General features: G+C 43.6%; 1 protein-coding gene across 1 annotated transcript in view; it reads right to left on the bottom strand.

The window, feature by feature from the left end:
* Positions 1-7,404: 7,404 nt before the first annotated feature.
* Positions 7,405-19,157, bottom strand: part of LOC110508438 (receptor-type tyrosine-protein phosphatase S) — a 102,494-nt gene continuing 90,741 nt past the window's right edge. The window contains exons 29-37 of the mRNA XM_090225701.1: positions 18,853-18,972; positions 15,052-15,206; positions 14,525-14,810; positions 14,132-14,310; positions 13,816-13,942; positions 13,595-13,720; positions 12,549-12,703; positions 8,643-8,778; positions 7,405-7,844 (exon numbers count right to left, since the gene is read on the bottom strand). Coding sequence (XP_090081827.1) covers positions 7,776-7,844; positions 8,643-8,778; positions 12,549-12,703; positions 13,595-13,720; positions 13,816-13,942; positions 14,132-14,310; positions 14,525-14,810; positions 15,052-15,206; positions 18,853-18,972 — 1,353 coding nt within the window. The 3' untranslated portion in view covers positions 7,405-7,775. The remainder of the gene's footprint in view (positions 7,845-8,642; positions 8,779-12,548; positions 12,704-13,594; positions 13,721-13,815; positions 13,943-14,131; positions 14,311-14,524; positions 14,811-15,051; positions 15,207-18,852; positions 18,973-19,157) is intronic.

Consider the following 19,157-nt stretch of genomic DNA (forward strand, 5'->3'; position numbering starts at 1 on the left):
AGACCTGTGTGAGTGTGTTTACCTGGAAAGCATCTTGCTTCAATCAGTTTTTTCCAGTTAAGAATAAAAAATGTATTTTAACTGCAACAGTTCAAACCTAGACTAGTTTTCAACAATAATTTCTACAGTAAGGTGTACAGTGATCCTGATCATTGTTCATCTTCATCTGTACTGCTACTGGGGTTGCACTGTCAGTAGCTAGTTTGCTTTGGCGAATGTTAACTATTAGCTGTGGTACAAGGCCAGGGGATTGTTTGAAAGAGAAACTCACATCTACTACTATGAGAGTTAGTTAATACTACCTTATTTCTGCTGATCATCACCTGTTGTAAAATGACAACAATGCCTTGCTAGCTGACGTACTCTTCAACTGTCGAAACACTGTTTCCGGAAGCATTCTGCAGCGGTTCTGAAAGAACTCCCTGGGTTTACCATCATTTGTTGTTATGAGAGACTCATTACTAAGCACATCCCCTCACAAAACACATTGTGGGCGCTCCTCGTTATAAGTTGGTATGAAAGAGATCGCTCTATATGCGTTTCATGATAATTGAGCTCAGTCAGAACTTGTTACTAGCATGAGTCCATTTCATTACAGCGGTGAGTGAAGGCTAGTGGTCATGACAAGTCAGTGGCAGACAGAGCATCATCTGCTGCTGAACGACAGCGCTGCATCGTGTGTGTCGCAGAGTGATCTTCAAGAAAACTGCAGAAAAAAGATCCGGTAAACCGCGAATCACGAGGATATCCCCCTTCACTCGCGCAGCTGCCAAACTGAGCAGAGACCGCAGATGCACTTGACCAAGTCAATTCCAGTAATTAATTAAATAATTATACATTTACTCGGACACGTCGCGACCCACCATTAACGGTCCGCGACCCACTTTGCGACAATGTATGGATATAGCCTATATGTTTGTTTATATATTATATTCCTATACAATGTATGGATATGTCCTATATCTTCTTATATATTCCTATATATTATAGACTATATATTTCAACTCAATGCAGACATCCTACATCACTCACCAATTCCTTTACAGGACATTTATGTTCCTCTAATATAGACTGGGAAAAAACATCGGGGCTCAATTCAATCCATATCGCGGAAGATCAGCGTTACAGCTTGATTAACATTTTTAGGCCTTGGCTTAAGCCAAGGTCGGATCAGATCAAGAGTTAACCGTTGATAGCATTGCGTAGCAGAGGTGGAACTGCATTGGAGCTGTCAAATCGTTGAGTAGCTCTTGCAATCATTGTCACAAAATCACACCTGCCCCAGTCAAATTAGACGGGAGAAAGTGTAGTCTCTTTAAGCAATAAGGCCTGAGGGGGTGTGGTATATGGCCTATATACCACAGCTAAGAGCTGTTCTTACATACAACGCAACGTGGAGTGCTAGGACACAGCCCTTAGCCGTGGTATATTGGTCATATATGTTTTGTCATACCCATGGTATATGGCCTGACATACCACAGCTTTCAGCCAATCAGCATTCAGGGCTCGAACCACAATGGGTATGACAAAACATGTATTTTACCTCTTCTAATTCCGTTGGTAACCAGTTTAGAATCACAATAAGGCTATTCGGGGGTTTGTGGTACAGCATATGGCTAATATACCATGGCTAATGGCTGTAATGGCATTGCGTTGTGCATAAGAACAGCACTAAGCCTTGGTATATTGGCCATATACCACACTTCATTAGGCCTTATTGTTTAATTATAAACTGGTTACCAACGTAATTAGAAGAGTAAAAATAACTGTTTTGTCACCCATTGTATACGGTCTGATATACCACGGCTTTCAGCCAATCAGCAGTTTGGCTCAAACCACCCAGTTTATAAATCTAAATAATGAGGATTTTTCTATCAGCATAATCAAGGTGTAGATTACATATCACTTTCCAGTGTTCGAATTTGTAAACACGGCTGCTTGGGATTTCTCCGAAATGGGACTCGGTGCAGTCAAGGGCAATGTCCACTTTAGGTAGGCTATAAGCTACTACAGGCCACTACAGTTCCACCTCGGGCACTGTCAAAACAACTGCTGTGCTAGTGTCGGCTGGCGCAGATCTGACTCTAACCCAAGAAGGCAATGTTCCTGCGTTAGTGGAGACTAGATTCATGGTAAACACTGCATAAGTCAGCTCAATTGGACAATTGGACTTGAGGTGTTTTGATATGGACTGTATGAAATGCATTAACAATCCCTTTACCCAGTGCTTGACTTGGGCAGGGGCTCAGCTGAGTACCAAATACCTCAAATGTTCTACTGCTTGAGCTCCTGTTCCTCTTATTTAATATTAGCACAAAAGTATTTAGCTTCTGCACCTAAATATAAACAATACGTACTGGCACCCAAAATTAGTACCGGAACCTATTTCACTCCAACTCAAGGACTGCCTTTACCCCCAGGTACATAGGACTCTATTTAATATCATTGAAGCATTACGGAGACCTACTAGGTGCCTTGGGGTGAAGGGATTGTTAATGCATTTCATACAGTCCATATCAAAACAACCCTGTTAGCCAGGCTGATGAATAAAGCTACAGCATGAGATATTCATACGTTCATAAGCTTGTAATTAACATATAGTCAATACCTCTCCATTCTGTATTAGCAAGAAATTCTACCACCCTCCGACAAACCAACCCGATACTTCTACAGACATTAGGTCAACCTGAGAGCATCCCCTACTAACAGGGACAGACAGATTGGGTAGCTGTATAAAGTTTATATGGCCAAGTGTACTATCGCTGTGGCTGTATTCTTTTGGCGTCAGAGCGCCGAGGTGTAGTGTTACGCCCTCCCTCAGCGGCCTCGTTGTGCGGGCCCGTTTGGGGTTGTGAGATATTGTGTTGGGACAGAGGGTTAGGGTTACTGGGCCGGTCACAGCAGAGATCTCCACAAGGAAATGTGACACCGCTGAATGATAGAGTTACATCCAATAGAACATTAGTTTAATGACAACGTGCTTCACTGTAAATGCTTGACCCCAATTGGTTTGCGCCATGGAAGCAATTTCGCTCACATTTCACTCACATTTAAACAGATCTTCTACTGTATATAATATCATGCAAGTTTGAGGGGAAAGATAGTCAAGCTGGAGGTATAAGGCGTACATTCGGAGCTGAGCAAAAAGTGCCATAGACTGTATCATCTAGGTGCATCAGAATGAGAGGTGATAGGATCTGCAGCACCTCACTTTGTGTGTGTGTGTGTGTGTGTGTGTGTGCGCGCCCTGGTATTACGTAAGTTTCCTGTAACTCACACCCAACCATGCTCAGGGCACACCATTCTTTGTGTACTATCACTGTATCACACTACACAATAGGGGAGAAGCTTGTGACGATCTCTGTAGTGCATAAGGGTATTGCAACTGCGTTTTAGAATTTAGATGACACATAGACATTTTTCATCCATTTACAACATTCTAAAGAAAACCATTTGGCTGATCCAAATACAAAATACAAGGAAATGTTTCACAACCTGAATGTTGAGGGATCGCAGGTAGGAACACTTTCTGGTATACTGATAGATTAGATGGACTTTGACTGGTTAAAGGGGCGCCATGTTGGGGCTCACCTTTACCAGTTGGGGCGGCATGTAGCCTACGTGTTGGGGCTCACCTTTACCAGTTGGGGCGGCATGTAGCCTACGTGTTGGGGCTCACCTTTACCAGTTGGGGCGGCATGTAGCCTACGTGTTGGGGCTCACCTTTACCAGTTGGGGCGGCATGTAGCCTACGTGTTGGGGCTCACCTTTACCAGTTGGGGCGGCATGTAGCCTACGTGTTGGGGCTCACCTTTACCAGTTGGGGCGGCATGTAGCCTACATGTTGGGGCTCACCTTTACCAGTTGGGGCGGCATGTAGCCTACATGTTGGGGCGGCAGGTAGCCTAGTGGTTAGAGTGTTGGGCCAGTAACAGAAAGGTTGCTGGATTGAATCCCCGAGCTGACAAGGTAAACATCGGTTGTTCTGCCCCTGAACAAGGCAGTTAACCCACTGTTCCCCGGTAGGCCGTCATTGTAAATAAGAATTTGTTTCTTAACTGACTTGCCTAGTAAAATAAATTGAAATGTTCTTTCTAGATAGGTAGTTGGACACCACCTAGTGGAGAAAGATACACTTCACACCTTTCTTCTTGAAATGTATCTCATCACAAAGGCTTCCTCCCTTGCTTCTGCTGTGTTATCTTCCTATACTTTTACAGTGTATAATTTGCAGCCAGTTGTCAGACAATCACAAACAATGACAGAGGAACCAAATGACTCATTATGCTGTATCTTCAATCATCCTGCTTTTAATACAAAGTCAACATACAATACTATCTACAACCAGGGTTTTAAAGAAAATAACAGTTACTAGGTAACAGGATATATGTGATGCCATAGAAACTGGCCCTTACTTGATGTCACATGTTTAGTCTGTGGGTCTTTCATTTCAGGTATATTTATATTTTAATCATTAAAATGTTAAGTCACACCAGATAAACTTTTGGACCCAACTTAAATTTCATATTCGGATAACTGAATTGTTAAATACTTTCCCCACCATTTGTCCCAAAATGCTATCATATACTCCTTCGAGCTATAGTAGCACACTATAATTGAACAGTGTAGCATAGACTTTCAACAACTACTGTACTTTCCTCGACCGTTTAAACTCTCTATCTATGCCGCCGTATTGGCGATCGGATCGTACCACTTTAGCTATGATAATGGGGGTGGGGGGAGTCACTGAACTGGAACTAGGTCTGGCTCTAAGTATCTATCTATGAGGACATCAGTATCAAATAGCACTCTACACAGAGTGCTGTACACATTGTACTAAAGCAAATAAAAAAGACAATTAAAAAAACATTGACGATATCATACAGTAAAATTGGCTTGCCAAGTAAACAACATCTCATTGGTTATATTCGGTTATTTTCCCAAATAAAACTATGAATAAACAAATCAACCAATAGTAAAAAATCAAGTCTTAATAACAGTAACAAAATAGAATGATAATAAATATTAAAAAATCATATCAAATAAATATTTGACAAAGTCAACAATAACAATAAGGCTCTTTTTTAAAATAATACATAATTATGCGTGTTGTACTGTATGTACGCCTTATGCTCAGGCCTATGTACTATAAAGAACTCTATACGTCAGACGGTATGTACAGCTCAAGTTCATGTACGATAAACCATACTGTGCTCTACAATCACGACGTATCTGGGGAAGCAGATTATAGTACATCAAATCAATAAGAGAAGAGGACAACATCTCAAGGGATGGTGGGGAATGTCGGAGTGGACTTGAGGTGAAAGCATCGGGTTGTGTCGTTCGTTTTTTTTTTTTGTCTGCACAGTAAGACTACGAGCAGAGAGAAACCGGAGCGAAGATGTAAAGAGCCACTGAGCCGAGGGAGAGACTGAGAGGAAGAGAGTGGGTTGAGTTTGAGTTCAAACCTCTTTCTTCTACTCTCAACCCGTTGGGATTTACATTGTTTAACAAGCAAAACTAATTTCATCCAAAGCAACTCGCGGTTAACACACATATTCAGTACCATATACGTAGCCCCAAGCAGGAATTGAACCCACAACCTTAATGCTGTCATAACCCAGCTCCAACCCACTGAGCCATCAGGACCATTCCAATGTATAGTGACAATTCAAATAGGTGTTCAAATAGGTTCAATAGGTATAAGCTTCAAATAGGTGTTCAAATAGGTTCAATAGGTATAAGCTTCAAATAGGTGTTCAAATAGGTTCAATAGGTATAAGCTTCAAATAGGTGTTCAAATAGGTTCAATAGGTATAAGCTTCAAATAGGTGTTCAAATAGGTTCAATAGGTATAAGCTTCAAATAGGTGTTCAAATAGGTTCAATAGGTATAAGCTTCAAATAGGTGTTCAAATAGGTTCAATAGGTATAAGCTTCAAATAGGTGTTCAAATAGGTTCAATAGGTATAAGCTTCAAATAGGTGTTCAAATAGGTTCAATAGGTATAAGCTTCAAATAGGTGTTCAAATAGGTTCAATAGGTATAAGCTTCAAATAGGTGTTCAAATAGGTTCAATAGGTATAAGCTTCAAATAGGTGTTCAAATAGGTTCAATAGGTATAAGCTTCAAATAGGTGTTCAAATAGGTTCAATAGGTATAAGCTTCAAATAGGTGTTCAAATAGGTTCAATAGGTATAAGCTTCAAATAGGTGTTCAAATAGGTTCAATAGGTATAAGCTTCAAATAGGTGTTCAAATAGGTTCAATAGGTATAAGCTTCAAATAGGTGTTCAAATAGGTTCAATAGGTATAAGCTTCAAATAGGTGTTCAAATAGGTTCAATAGGTATAAGCTTCAAATAGGTGTTCAAATAGGTTCAATAGGTATAAGCTTCAAATAGGTGTTCAAATAGGTTCAATAGGTATAAGCTTCAAATAGGTGTAAGCTACATCATGACACTCAATGCTTAGCTCAGGTACATGGGATACAGCCTAAGCTGCAGAGAACCAACCAGGTGAAACATAAGGCAAAGACACCGAACCACAATGAATAGGATCCTTACAATTGTTTCTGCAGAAGCTGGAAATTGACCCCAAAAAAATACCATTATTTGAAATTCTGTTCATTCATCGAAATGGCCCTCCAAGAAAAATATAGACAACATTCAATTCATACATGGAACCTCTTGAATGACTAGCTGGGATTGACATGGAATTGCCTAATCTGTGTTTAACCTTTACTGTCATTAGGTTATGAAATATGATGTCAGCAATAGCAAGTAAGCATGGATGACTAAACATTGACTTGTAATAATATTGATCCCCACTTGGAGTAGGGTGAAGTTGCCCCCAGACACTGATCAAGGTCAATTTAGCTTTTTCAACCAAATGGTTTAGGTTACAATTTAAGGATGGTAAACTGATTCTAGATCTGTGAGTTTACTGCTCATGTATTGTAAGCTGGATGTACAGATAGTAGGGCACCATTCCTCCTCATCAGAGGTCAAAGTACATTTTCCATCTGCCCAGGAACAGCGTGGTTTCTCTTGGCACTGTGGGTAGGAGAGTCTGGCGTCCAATCACGGACATGCAGCTCAAACCGTCCCTCTAGTCCTACTTTGATGTCTAGGACTAGGTTTAGTCCTCTGTCTAAAACTGTGCTCAGGTTAAGCCAGGACTAGCTCTGGCAGCAACAGACACCAGAATGCAGAACGACAGACACATGAAAACGTTCACCTTTGCACTTTCACACCTCGTACACTTAACCCATAGATAGAAAGATAATAACACAAAAACCCATTTAGGGTGCAGCAAATATCCAGGCTTTTTGTGTCCTTGTATTTTTTTACACACACATATCACAACTCCTGTTTCTGAAGCAGTTTTTGTTTTTCACTGGTTTCATTTTTGAAATAGCTGACCACAACACACACAGGTATTATAAGTCCTCCACATTTTGAACACTGAGGTAAGAAGAATAAGCAGGATTACACATGTAGTAGTCTGTCTCCGACTCCCAACACACCCTTTCCAGGTCTTTCCTGAGAGCGCAGGTTTTCTTTGACATTCATCTCGTTGTTGTTGTTGTTGTTGTTTTGTTTGTAGCTGATGTTCTTGTAATAATTACTCCTTGTTAGTAGTGTCGTCCCTCAGGTGGGATTTAAGGTTCATTGTTTTGTCGTTTTCCAGCCTGCTTCTCTCGTTGGTTGTTCCTTGTTTCTCTGTGGACCTCTATCTGAGCAGAAGGAAGGAGGGATGACAGTTCCTCTCCTCTCTTAGGTTGCATAGTGGTCAAAACTCCCCAGGTACTCCAGGGCAGCCTGGTAGGAGAACTGGTACTCATCCTGAACAAAAATAAAGAATAGACAGATTTCTGTCTAGTGCAGTATATTGATAACTGACATGGACATGTAGCTAGTGTAGCTAGTGTAGCTAGTGAGGGGGTCTGCTATCTCTATGAATGAATGAAAAAAAAAACATCTAGCAATATCTGTCCATTTCTCAACAAACCATTTTATAATTGGAGAGGTAATCGGTGTGTCTGGGAAGTCTACCTCCGTCTGCACAGTGGCAGGGCGTTGTGTCTGTGAAACCTACCTCCTTCTGCACCATGGCAGGGTGTTGTGTCTGTGAAGCCTACCTCCGTCTGCACCATGGCAGGGCGTTGTGTCTGTGAAACCTACCTCCTTCTGCCCCATGGCAGGGTGTTGTGTCTGTGAAGCCTACCTCTGTCTGCACCATGGCAGGGTGTTGTGTCTGTGAAGCACAGTGGCAGGGCGTTGTGTCTGTGAAGCCTACCTCCGTCTGCACCATGGCAGGGCGTTGTGTCTGTGAAGCCTACCTCCGTCTACCCCATGGCAGGGCGTTGTGTCTGTGAAGCCTACCTCCGTCTGCACCATAGCAGGGCGTTGTGTCTGTGAAGCCTACCTCCGTCTGCCCCATAGCAGGGCGTTGTGTCTTTGAAGCCTACCTCCGTCTGCACCATAGCAGGGCGTTGTGTCTGTGAAGCCTACCTCCGTCTGCACCATAGCAGGGCGTTGTGTCTGTGAAGCCTACCTCCGTCTGCCCCATGGCAGGGCGTTGTGTCTGTGAAGCCTACCTCCGTCTGCCCCATGGCAGGGCGTGGTGTCTGTGAAGCCTACCTCCGTCTGCACCATAGCAGGGCGTTGTGTCCTCAGCATCTTCACTGTCTGGAAGATGTCCACAGCTCCCTCGTAACGCATCCTCTCCAGAACAATGCTCAGAGTGATGAAGACTCCAGTTCGCCCTACACCCGCACTGCACACACACACACACACACACACACACACACACACACACACACACACACACACACACGCACACACACACACACACACACACGCGGGTCAAACAAATACCAGCTCTGAACTTACCAATATGTCAGCCAGACTACTATTTTGTATTTTATTTCACCTTTATTTAACCAGGTAAGCCAGTTGAGAACAAGTTCTCATTTACAACTGCGACCTGGCCAAGATAAAGCAAAGCAGTGCGACAAAAACAACAATACAGAGTTACACATAAACAAACATACAGTCAATAACACAATAGAAAAAGCTATGTACAGTGTGTGCAAATGTAGAAGATTAGGGAGGTAAGGCAATAAATAGGCCATAGAGAAAACGGATGGCACTGTGAAAGACTACATCCAGTTTGCTGAGTAGAGTGTTGGAGGCTATTTTGTAAATGACATCGCGGAAGTCAAGGTTCGATAGGATAGTCAGTTTTACGACGGTATGTTTGGCAGCATGAGTGAAGGATGCTTTGTTGCGAAATAGGAAGCCAATTCTAGATTACATTTTGGATTGGAGATGCTTCATGTGAGTCTGGAAGGAGAGTTTACAGTCTAACCAGACACCTAGGTATTTGTAGTTGTCCACATATTCCACGCAAGTCAGAGCCGTCCAGAGGCAGCAATCAGTTGAAGAGCATGCATTTAGTTTTAAAAGCAGTTGGAGGCCACGGAAGGAGTGTTGTATGGCCTTGATGCTCGTTTGGAGGCTTGTTAACACAGTGTCCAAAGAAGGGCCAGATGTATGCAGAATGGTGTCGTCTGCGGAGAGGTGGATCAGAGAATCACAAGCAGCAAGAGCGACATCATTGATATATACAGAGAAAAGAGTCTGCCTGAGAATTGAACCCTGTGGCACCCCCATAGAGAATGTCAGAGGTCCGGACAACAGGCCCTCCGATTTGACACACTGAACTCTGTCTGACAAGTAGTTTGTGTTTCAGGCGAGGCAGTCATTTGAGAAACCAAGGCTATTGAGTCTGCCGATAAGAATGTGGTGATTGATAGAGTCGAAAAAGTTGGCCGGGTCGATGAAGACGGTTGCACAGTACTGTTTTTTATCGATGGTGGTTATGATATCGTTTAGGACCTTGAGCGTGGATGAGGTGCACCCATGACCAGCTCGGAAACCAGATTGCATAGTGGAGAAGGTTCGGTGTGATTCGAAATGGTTTGTGATCTGTTTGTTAACTTGGCTTTCAAAGATTTTAGAAAGGCAGGGCAGGATGGATATACAGTTGAAGTCGGAAGTTTACACACACTTAGGTTGTAGTCATTCAAACTTGTTTTTCAACCACTTCACAAATGTCTTGTTAACAAACTATAGTTTAGGCAAGTCGGTTAGGACATGTACTTTGTGAATGACACAAGTCGTTTTTCCAACAATTGTTTACAGACAGATTATTTCACTTATAATTCACTGTATCATAATTCCAGTGAATTAGAAGTTTACATACACTGAGTTGACTGTGCCTTTAAACAGCTTGGAAAATTCCAGAAAATTATGTCATGGCTTTAGAAGCTTCTGTTAGGATAATTGACATCATTTGAGTCAATTGGAGGTGTACCTGTGGATGCATTTCAAGGCCTACCTTCAAACTCTGTGCCTCTCTTCTTGACATCATGGGAAAATCAAAAGAAGTCAGCCAAGACCTCATAAAAACAATTGTAGACCTCCACAAGTCTGGTTCATCCTAGGGAGCAATTTCCAAACGCCTGAAGGTACCACCTTCATCTGTACAAACAATGGTACGCAAGTGTAAACACCATGGGATCATGCAACCGTCATACCACTCAGGAAGGAGACACGTTCTGTCTCCCAGAGATGAACGTACTTTGGTGCGAAAAGGGCAAATCAATCCCAGAACAACAGCAAAGAACCTTGTGAAGATGCTGGAGGAAACAGGTACAAACGTATCTATATCCACAGTAAAACGAGTCCTATATCGACATAACCTGAAAGGCCGCCCAGCAAGGAAGAAGCTACTGCTCCAAAACCGCCATAAAAAAAGCCAGACTACGGATTGCAACTGCACATGGGGACTAAGATCATACTTTCTGGAGTTATGTCCTCTGGTCTGATGAAACAAAAATATAACTGTTAACCATAATGACCATCGTTATGATTGGATTGAAGTTCAAGCTTGGTTGCAAATGAGTCTTCCAAATGGACAGTGACCCCAAGCATACTTCCAAAGTTGTGGCAAAATGGCTTAAGGACAACAAAGTCAAGGAATTGGAGTGGCCATCACAAAGCCCTGACCGCAATCCTCTAGAAAACGCCTGGCTACCCCTAGGCGTGTTAAGCATATCCCAGTTTAGGTCACCTAACAGTACGAACTCTGAAGATAGATGGGGGGCGATCAATTCACATATGGTGTCCAGGGCACAGCTGGGGGCTGGGTCTATAATAAGCGGTAACGGTGAGAGACTTGTTTCTGGAAAGGTGGATTTTTAAAAGTAGAAGCTGAAATTGATTGGGCACAGACCTGGATAGTATGACAGAGCTCTGCAGGCTATCTCTGCAGTAGATTGCAACTCCGCTGCCTTCGGCAGTTCTATCTTGTCGGAAAATGTAGTTGGGGATGGAAATTTCTGAATTTTTGGTGGCCTTCCTAAGCCAGGATTCAGACACGGCAAGGACATCAGGGTTGGTGGAGTGTGCTAAAGCAGTGAATAAAACAAACTTGGAGAGGAGGCTTCTGATGTTAACATGCATGAAACCAATGCTTTTACGGTTACAGAAGTCAACAAATGAGAGCACCTGGGGAATAGGAGTGTTGCTGGGGGCTGCAATAATAACTAACCAAAACAGCAGAAGACAAGGCATATTATTAACATTAGAGAGAGGCATGTGTAGCCGGGTGATCATAGGGTCCAATGAGCAGCAACAGGTGCATCAGGGAGCCGTTCAGTAGTCGCTACTACGCTAGGCGAGCTGGAGAAACGGCAATTCAGACAGCTAGAGGGCCAGAGATAGCAGATGTCGCAATGGAAGCGCCTGTTGAAACCACCTCGGACGATTACGTCGGCAGACCAGTCGTGATGGATCGGCAGGGCTATGTGTCGGCAATAAAGGGTCCTGGCCAATTGGCAAAAGAGGTATTGTAGCCCAATTAGATGGTAGACCTCTTCGGTTAGCTGGAAGATGGGCCTAGCTCAAGGCTAGCTCAAGACTAACTGGTGCTTGCTTTGGGACAGAGGCATTAGCCAGCAGTAGCCACTCAAATGCAGCTAGCTAGCTGCGATGATCCGGTGTAATGGACCAGGGCTTGTGGCAAGAATCTGGTGATGAGGTAGAGAAAAAGTTGTCCGATATGCTCTGGGTTGATATCGCGCTGGGCAGACTGGCAGGTATTGACCGAGCTGAAGCTGGCTGGTTTCCAAGTTAACGGTGAAGACCGCTAGCAGTGGCTAACTGACTACTAGCTACTAGCTAGTTAGCTGGCTAACTTCTGATTGGGGTTCCGATTCTAAAGTATAAAATAGCAGATCCATACAACATTGGGTGAGGCGGGTTGCAGGAAAGTATATTCAGTTTGTAGATGGAAAGTGAGATTAAAATAAATACAAAATATTCGACGAGGAAAACGACTATGCACAAGACGGGACAAGAGAAATACACATCCGACTGCTACGCCATCTTGGAAAATCTTTATACAGCAGTAATGGGGAATAACAGATGTGTGAAGTCTATAAGGGCAATGCATGGTTAATCAAAACCTATAGCTATTACCTGCAATGGACACTGATTGGGCCATCCTGACCAAACTGCTCCTTGGTTTTGTGCACCTGGCCAATGAAGTCGATGAAGCCCTCTCCAGATTTCGGAACTCCCTGCTCTGGCCAATCAGTGAACTGAAACTGACGAACTGTCCGCGATTGGCCATCCTGATGGGAGAGTGGAAGGAAGAAGAAGTGACATACACCCTTCCTTCCTCCTTATTGTTACCAGTAAACACTGCTCTCTGTACGTGATTGGAAAAGTGAATGCAAGATTTCCCTCCTACTGCTTTTACCAATCAAACTATTCTACTATCTATTCAGACAGAGTTCTGTTTTCTAGTAAGGTTGCAGGTCTGGTTCTGGTTTTTGACCACCTACCCTCCTCATCTTCTCTCTCTGATCTATGTGTGTATAAATCCTGTCTGCCTGGCTCTGGAGCCTGTCTGTCTGTAGCCAATTACATATTTTCTCTGCTCAGACAACCTGACTCCACAGAGATCAATACAACATCTGTTAATGGGCCGTCAGGAAAGGCTTATCAACACACACACACACACACACACACACACACACACACACACACACAGAGAGAGAGGAGGGCAAGCATGCACGCACACACACACACACACACACACACACACACACACACACACACACACACACACACACACACACACACACACACACACACACACACAGAGAGAGAGAGGAGGGCAAGCATGCACACACACACACACACACACACACACGTTCAGGGCGTTAGGAGAGGACAGGGTTGACTAGAGTAATCTACGGTGGGTCGATTGAACATGCTAGCTACCAGGGCCCTCACAAACTCCCCTGATAGATGGACAATAAGGGGGAGAGGTGACTGATTACAATATAAAATACCCTACAAAGGGGATAAGTAATTCGCAGTTACATTTACAACACACACACAAGCATAAATAGTCACGCGTCATTGACCTTGACTTGTCTGAGGAGGATAGAGAGTATTGTGGAAATGTTGCACACACAAAAACACTCTCACACACTCAGACTCACACACACACTCACCCTTGCGTCAGTGACTTTGAACTCTCTGAGGATGTACTGGGGCATGTTGTATTCAGCCATGGGATCCACTACAAAGTACTGGTACCTGGCTGAACGCTCCGCAGGCCAGTACTGATGGCACTTCTCCTGTAGAGACACACAAAGGAACAGAGATGGCACGTGTGTGCGTGTATGTGTGTGAGTAGGTGGGTGCTTGCGTGCATGTGTGTGCGTAACCTTACCCGTCCCATCTCTCTCAGTTTAGTGAGCATGACAACGATGGTAGAGTTGTGTTCCCACAGCATTCTCCAGAAGTCTTCTGTGGTCTCAGCCAGTGGACCCTGGGTGGCGATGTAACCTCTCTGCTGCCTATAAAGATAAAACTAGCAAGTTTAACATAGCTTATCAGACCTGGTCCAAGTCAAGATGGTGGACAGTTTGAGGCACAGATTAAACTTCCTAGGGTTTTATATCTATGCAAAAGCAATTTAGTAATGGAACAGTGTCTTGAATTGGGATGTCTATTCTACTATTTCTATTTCTATGGTTGAGACGTACCTGTATCCATCGATGTAGCTGGCGTTGATGTAGTCTGAGCCCTCCAGGCCTCTGATTGGCTGCAGACAGACACGGGTGGTCTCGTAGGGCATGATGTTGACCAGGCGGTTCTTGAACTTGTTACACGGCAGGTTGGCACTGACAAACCGAGACGTGTGGGCTTTTGTGTTGGCCAGACGCTGAAGGAGAGAGAGGAAAGTAGAGAGGGAGAGATACAGAGAGGATTGCTTTTTGAAGCATTGTACTACACCAAAACCAATTTTAATTCCAAATTACCAAGTATTTCTGATTGTGAACCTATTTCTGACTGGCATATCTCTGTATTTGAACTATATTTCTACATGTCTCTATTCTATCCACTATATTTCTATGCTACTGTGTTGATATGTTCACCTTGAATTCCAGCTCCATGCCGGTGACGTGCTCTCCATTCTCCACCTGGCCCAGCTTCTGCATGTAGGAGAACAGGCTCCTGGCCGCCACCTCCGTGTTGCCACAAGCCACTGCTTCCAGCAGCGCCTCGTGGATGAAGCCGTACTGGTCCTCCGTCTGCACCATGTAGTTCCGCTGGGACCTCATCAGGGTCACGTGACCGTAGACGTCGGCCGTGCGCTCGTGTCTGATTCTCTCCAGCATGGCGTCGATCACGATGAAGCAGCCGGTGCGGCCCACGCCCGCACTGAGAGAGAGAAACAGGGGGGGGGGTCTGAGCTATCAGTGGTCATTCGTCAGGACAGCCTGTCATATATGGCTGACTGGATCCAGGGTGCGCGTGTGTGTGTCTGTGTGTGTGTGTGTGTGTGTGTGTGTGTGTGTGCGCGCGCGCGTGTGTGTGTGTGTGTGAGTGTGTGTGTGCGTGCGTGTCGCAGGTGTGTGGTATATGTGTGTGTGGGTATATGTGTGCTTGTGTGTCCTCCTACCTGCAGTGTGCGATGACAGGACCTGCGTCAGGGGGGTTGCAGGCTTTAACCCTGCGTAGGAAGGCAAGGAACGGGGTGGGGTACTCTGGTACTCCGTGGTCCGGCCAGGCAGTGAACTGGAACTGACGCACCTCCCTCCGTTCACTACTACCACTCTGAGAGAAGGGAGAGGAGAGCATTATTAGTGCCATCACCATTACTACTGTATGAGACACAGCAGAAGGGAGAGAGGGGTACTTTCAGAAACCAAACAAAATAATCTGTGTTCTCCCCATGTACTTGATAATTATTATGCTTCCAAACATTACATAATATATGAATTGACATACAGTGTATTTGGAATGGATTAAATGGATTAAATACATGTTTTCACTCATCAATCTACACACAATACCTCATAATGACAAAGAGAAAACACGTTTTTAGATTTTTTGGCACATTAATTACAAATAAAAAACAAAAATACCTTATTTACATACAGTTGAAGTCGGAAGATTACGTTCACCTTAGCCAAATACATTTACTGATATTTAATCCAAGTAAAAATTCCCTGTTTTAGGTCAGTTAGGATCATCACTTTATTTTAAGAATGTCTGAATAATACTAGAGATAATTATTTATTTCAGCTTTTATATCTTTCATCACATTCCCAGTGGGTCAGAAGTTTACATACTCAATTAGTATTTGGTAGCATTGCCTTTGAATTGTTTAACTTGGGTCAAATGTTTTGGGTAGCCTTCCACAAGTGAGTCAGGTTTGTAGGCCTCCTTGCTCGCACACAATTTTTCAGTTCTGTCCTACATATGTTCCATAGGATTGAGGTCAGGGCTTTGTGATGGCCACTCCAATACCTTAACTTTGTTTTCCTTAAGCCATTTTGCCACAACTTTGGAAGTATGCTTGTCCAGTATCATTGTCCATTTGGAAGACCCATTTGCAACCAAGCTTTAACTTGCTGACTGATGTCTTGAGATGTTGCTTCAATATATCCACATAATTTTCCTTTCCTCATGATGCCATCTATTTTGTGAAGTGCACCAGTGCAGCAAAGCACCCCCACAACATGATGTTGCTACCCCTGTGCTTCACGGTTGGGATGGTGTTCTTCGGCTTGCAAGCCTCCCCCTTTTTCCTCCAAGCATAACGATGGTCATTATGGCTAAACAGTTCTATTTTTGTTTCATCAGACCAGAGGACATTACTCCAAAAAGTACGATCTTTGTCCCCATGTGCAGTTGCAAACCGTAGTCTGCTTTTTTATGGCGGTTTTGGAGCAGTGTCTTCTTCCTTACTGAGCGGCCATTCAGGTTATGTTGATATAGGACTCGTTTTACTGTGGATATAGATACATTTGTACCTGTTTCCTCCAGCATCTTCACAAGCTCCTTTGCTGTTGTTCTGGGATTGATTTGCACTTTTCGCACCAAAGTACGTTCGTCTCTAGGAGACAGAACTGAGCGGTATGATGGCTGCGTGGTCCCATGGTGTTTATACTTGCGTACTATTGTTTGTACAGATGAACGTGGTACCTTCAGGAGTTTTGGGATGAACCAGACTTGTCTACAATTTTTGTTCTGAGGTCTTGTCTGATTTCTTTTGATTTTCCCATGATGTCAAGCAAAGAGGCACTGAGTTTGAAGGTAGGCCTTGAAATACATCCACAGGTACACCTTCAATTGACTCAAATGATGTAAATTAGCCTATCAGAAGCTTCTAAAGCCATGACATCGTTTTCTAGAATTTTCCAAACTGTTTAAAGGCACAGTCAACTCAGTGTATGTAAACTTCTGACCCACTGGAATTGTGATACTGTCAATTATAAGTGAAATAATCTGTATGTAAACAATTCTTGGAAAAATTACTTGTGTCATGCGCAAAGTAGATGTCCTAACCGACTTGCCAAAACTATAGTTTGTTAACAAGAAATTAGTGGAGTGGTTGAAAAACGAGTTTTAATAACTACAACCTAAATGTATCTAAACTTCCGACTTCAACTGTAAGTCTTCAGACTCTTTGCTATGAGACTCGAAATTGAGCTCAAGTGCATCCTGTTTCCATTGATCATCCTTGAGATGTTTCTACAACTTGATTGGAGTCCACCTGTGGTAAATTCAATTGATTGGACATGGTTTTGTAAGGCACGCACCTGTCTATATAAGGTCCCATTGTTGAAGGAGCCTGAAGAACAGAGTGGCCTCCACATTATTCTTAAATGGAAGAAGTTTGGAACCACCAAGACTCTTCCTATAGCTGGCCGCCCGGCCAAACTGAGCAATCGGGGGAGAAGGGCCTTGGACAGGGAGGTGACCAAGAACCCAATGGTCACTCTGACAGAGCTCCAGAGTTCCTCTGTGGAGATAGGAGAACCTTCCAGAAGGACTCTGCAACACTTCACCAATCAGGCCTTTAATGTAGAGTGGCCAGACGGATGCCACTCCCCAGTAAAAAGCACATGACAGCCTGCTTGGAGTTTGCCAAAAGGCGCCTAGACGACTCTTAGACCACGACGAACAAGATTGTCTGGTCTGATGAAACCAAGATTAAACTCTTTGGCCTGAATGCCAAGTATCACATCTGGAATAAACCTGGCATCATGCCTACAGTGAAGCATGGTGGTGGCAGCATCATGCTGTGGGGATGTTTTTCAGGGGCAGGAACTGGGAGACTAGTCAGGATCGAGGGAAAGATAAATGGAGCAAAGTACAGAGAAATCCTTGATGAAAACCTGCTCCAGAGCACTTCAGGACCTCAGACTGGGGCGAAGGTTCAACTTCCAACAGGACAATGACCCTAAGCACACAGCCAAGACAACACAGGAGTGGCTTCGAGACAAGTCTCTGAATGTCTTTAAGTGGCCCAGCCAGAGCCCGGACTTGAACCCAATCAAACATCTCTGGAGAGACCTGGAAATAGTTGTGCAGCGCTGCTCCCCATCCAACCTGATAGAGTTTGAGAGGATCTGCAGAGAAAAATGGCGGAAACTCCCCAAATACAGGTGTGCCAAGCTTGTAGTGTCATACCCAAAAAGACTTGAGGCTGTAATCGCTGCCAGGTGCTTCAACAAATTACAGAGTAAAGGGTCTGAATACTTATGTAATGTGATATATCAGTTTTTAGCTTTGTCATTATGGGGTATTTGTTTAAATTCATTAAATTCAAAATGTTTAAATTCATTTTAGAATAAGACACTAACATAAAAAATAAAAAAAAAGTAAAGGGGTCTGAATACTTTCCCAAATGCACTGTATGTACTCTATATTCATGACTGATATATTAATAATGTACCTCAAAGCACTTAAAAGTCAGCTGGCCTAGTTTCTGTGTGTTTTGAGACACTGCTTGGTAGGGCTCTAGTTCCTAGATTAGTACAATATTCAGGAAGTAGTGTGATTCTAACAGTGATAATCTCTCTGTAACAGTGCATCATGACAGGTTCAGGCTGAAATGCTGACTGGATAGAACCAATGCTCCATTAACTACAGTGTAATCACCTTCCCCTTTGCTCCCTGCTGTTTTCTCACAGGGTGACAGTCGAGATTTGAATTCAAATCCCTTCAAATTGTTTCTGGTTCATTAGCTGGCTGAGAGTGTAGAAGTGTCATGGGGCATGACAGTAAATTAATCAAGAGCAAATGGCGATGGATTTACCAAGATGAACAGAAGAATAGAAAGGGGGGAGTGGGAGAAGATAAACGAGAACAGGGGAGGTGAGGTGGAGTTTGTGTGTGTGTGTGTGTGTGTGTGTGTGTGTGTGCTTGAGTGCCTGTGCGCGTACGTGCATGCATGTGTGTGTGTACTGACCTTGTGCAGGGAGAAGGTGCGCACGCAGAAGGTGGCCAGTTCCATAGTGTCCAGTAGGGTGACCTGGGTCATCCCATAGGTCTCAGAACCACGGGTCGGCCAGTACTGGTCACACTTTACCTACAGAAGGAAAAAAAAAACTTTCATCAGCATCATTGTTATCAAAATCATCCTTGTCAGTAATCTCATCATCAGCAGCAGAAGCTCATCTTCATCATCGTCTTCAATGTCGACGTTACCATCATCGTCATTGCCATTTTCATAGAAAAACATCTTCTGATAATCAAAAGAGACTAATCCATTAG

The sequence above is a fragment of the Oncorhynchus mykiss genome, chromosome 28, assembly GCF_057628025.1.
Source record: "Oncorhynchus mykiss isolate SJ-2025 chromosome 28, ASM5762802v1, whole genome shotgun sequence".
In the NCBI taxonomy this organism is placed as follows: Eukaryota; Metazoa; Chordata; class Actinopteri; order Salmoniformes; family Salmonidae; genus Oncorhynchus; species Oncorhynchus mykiss.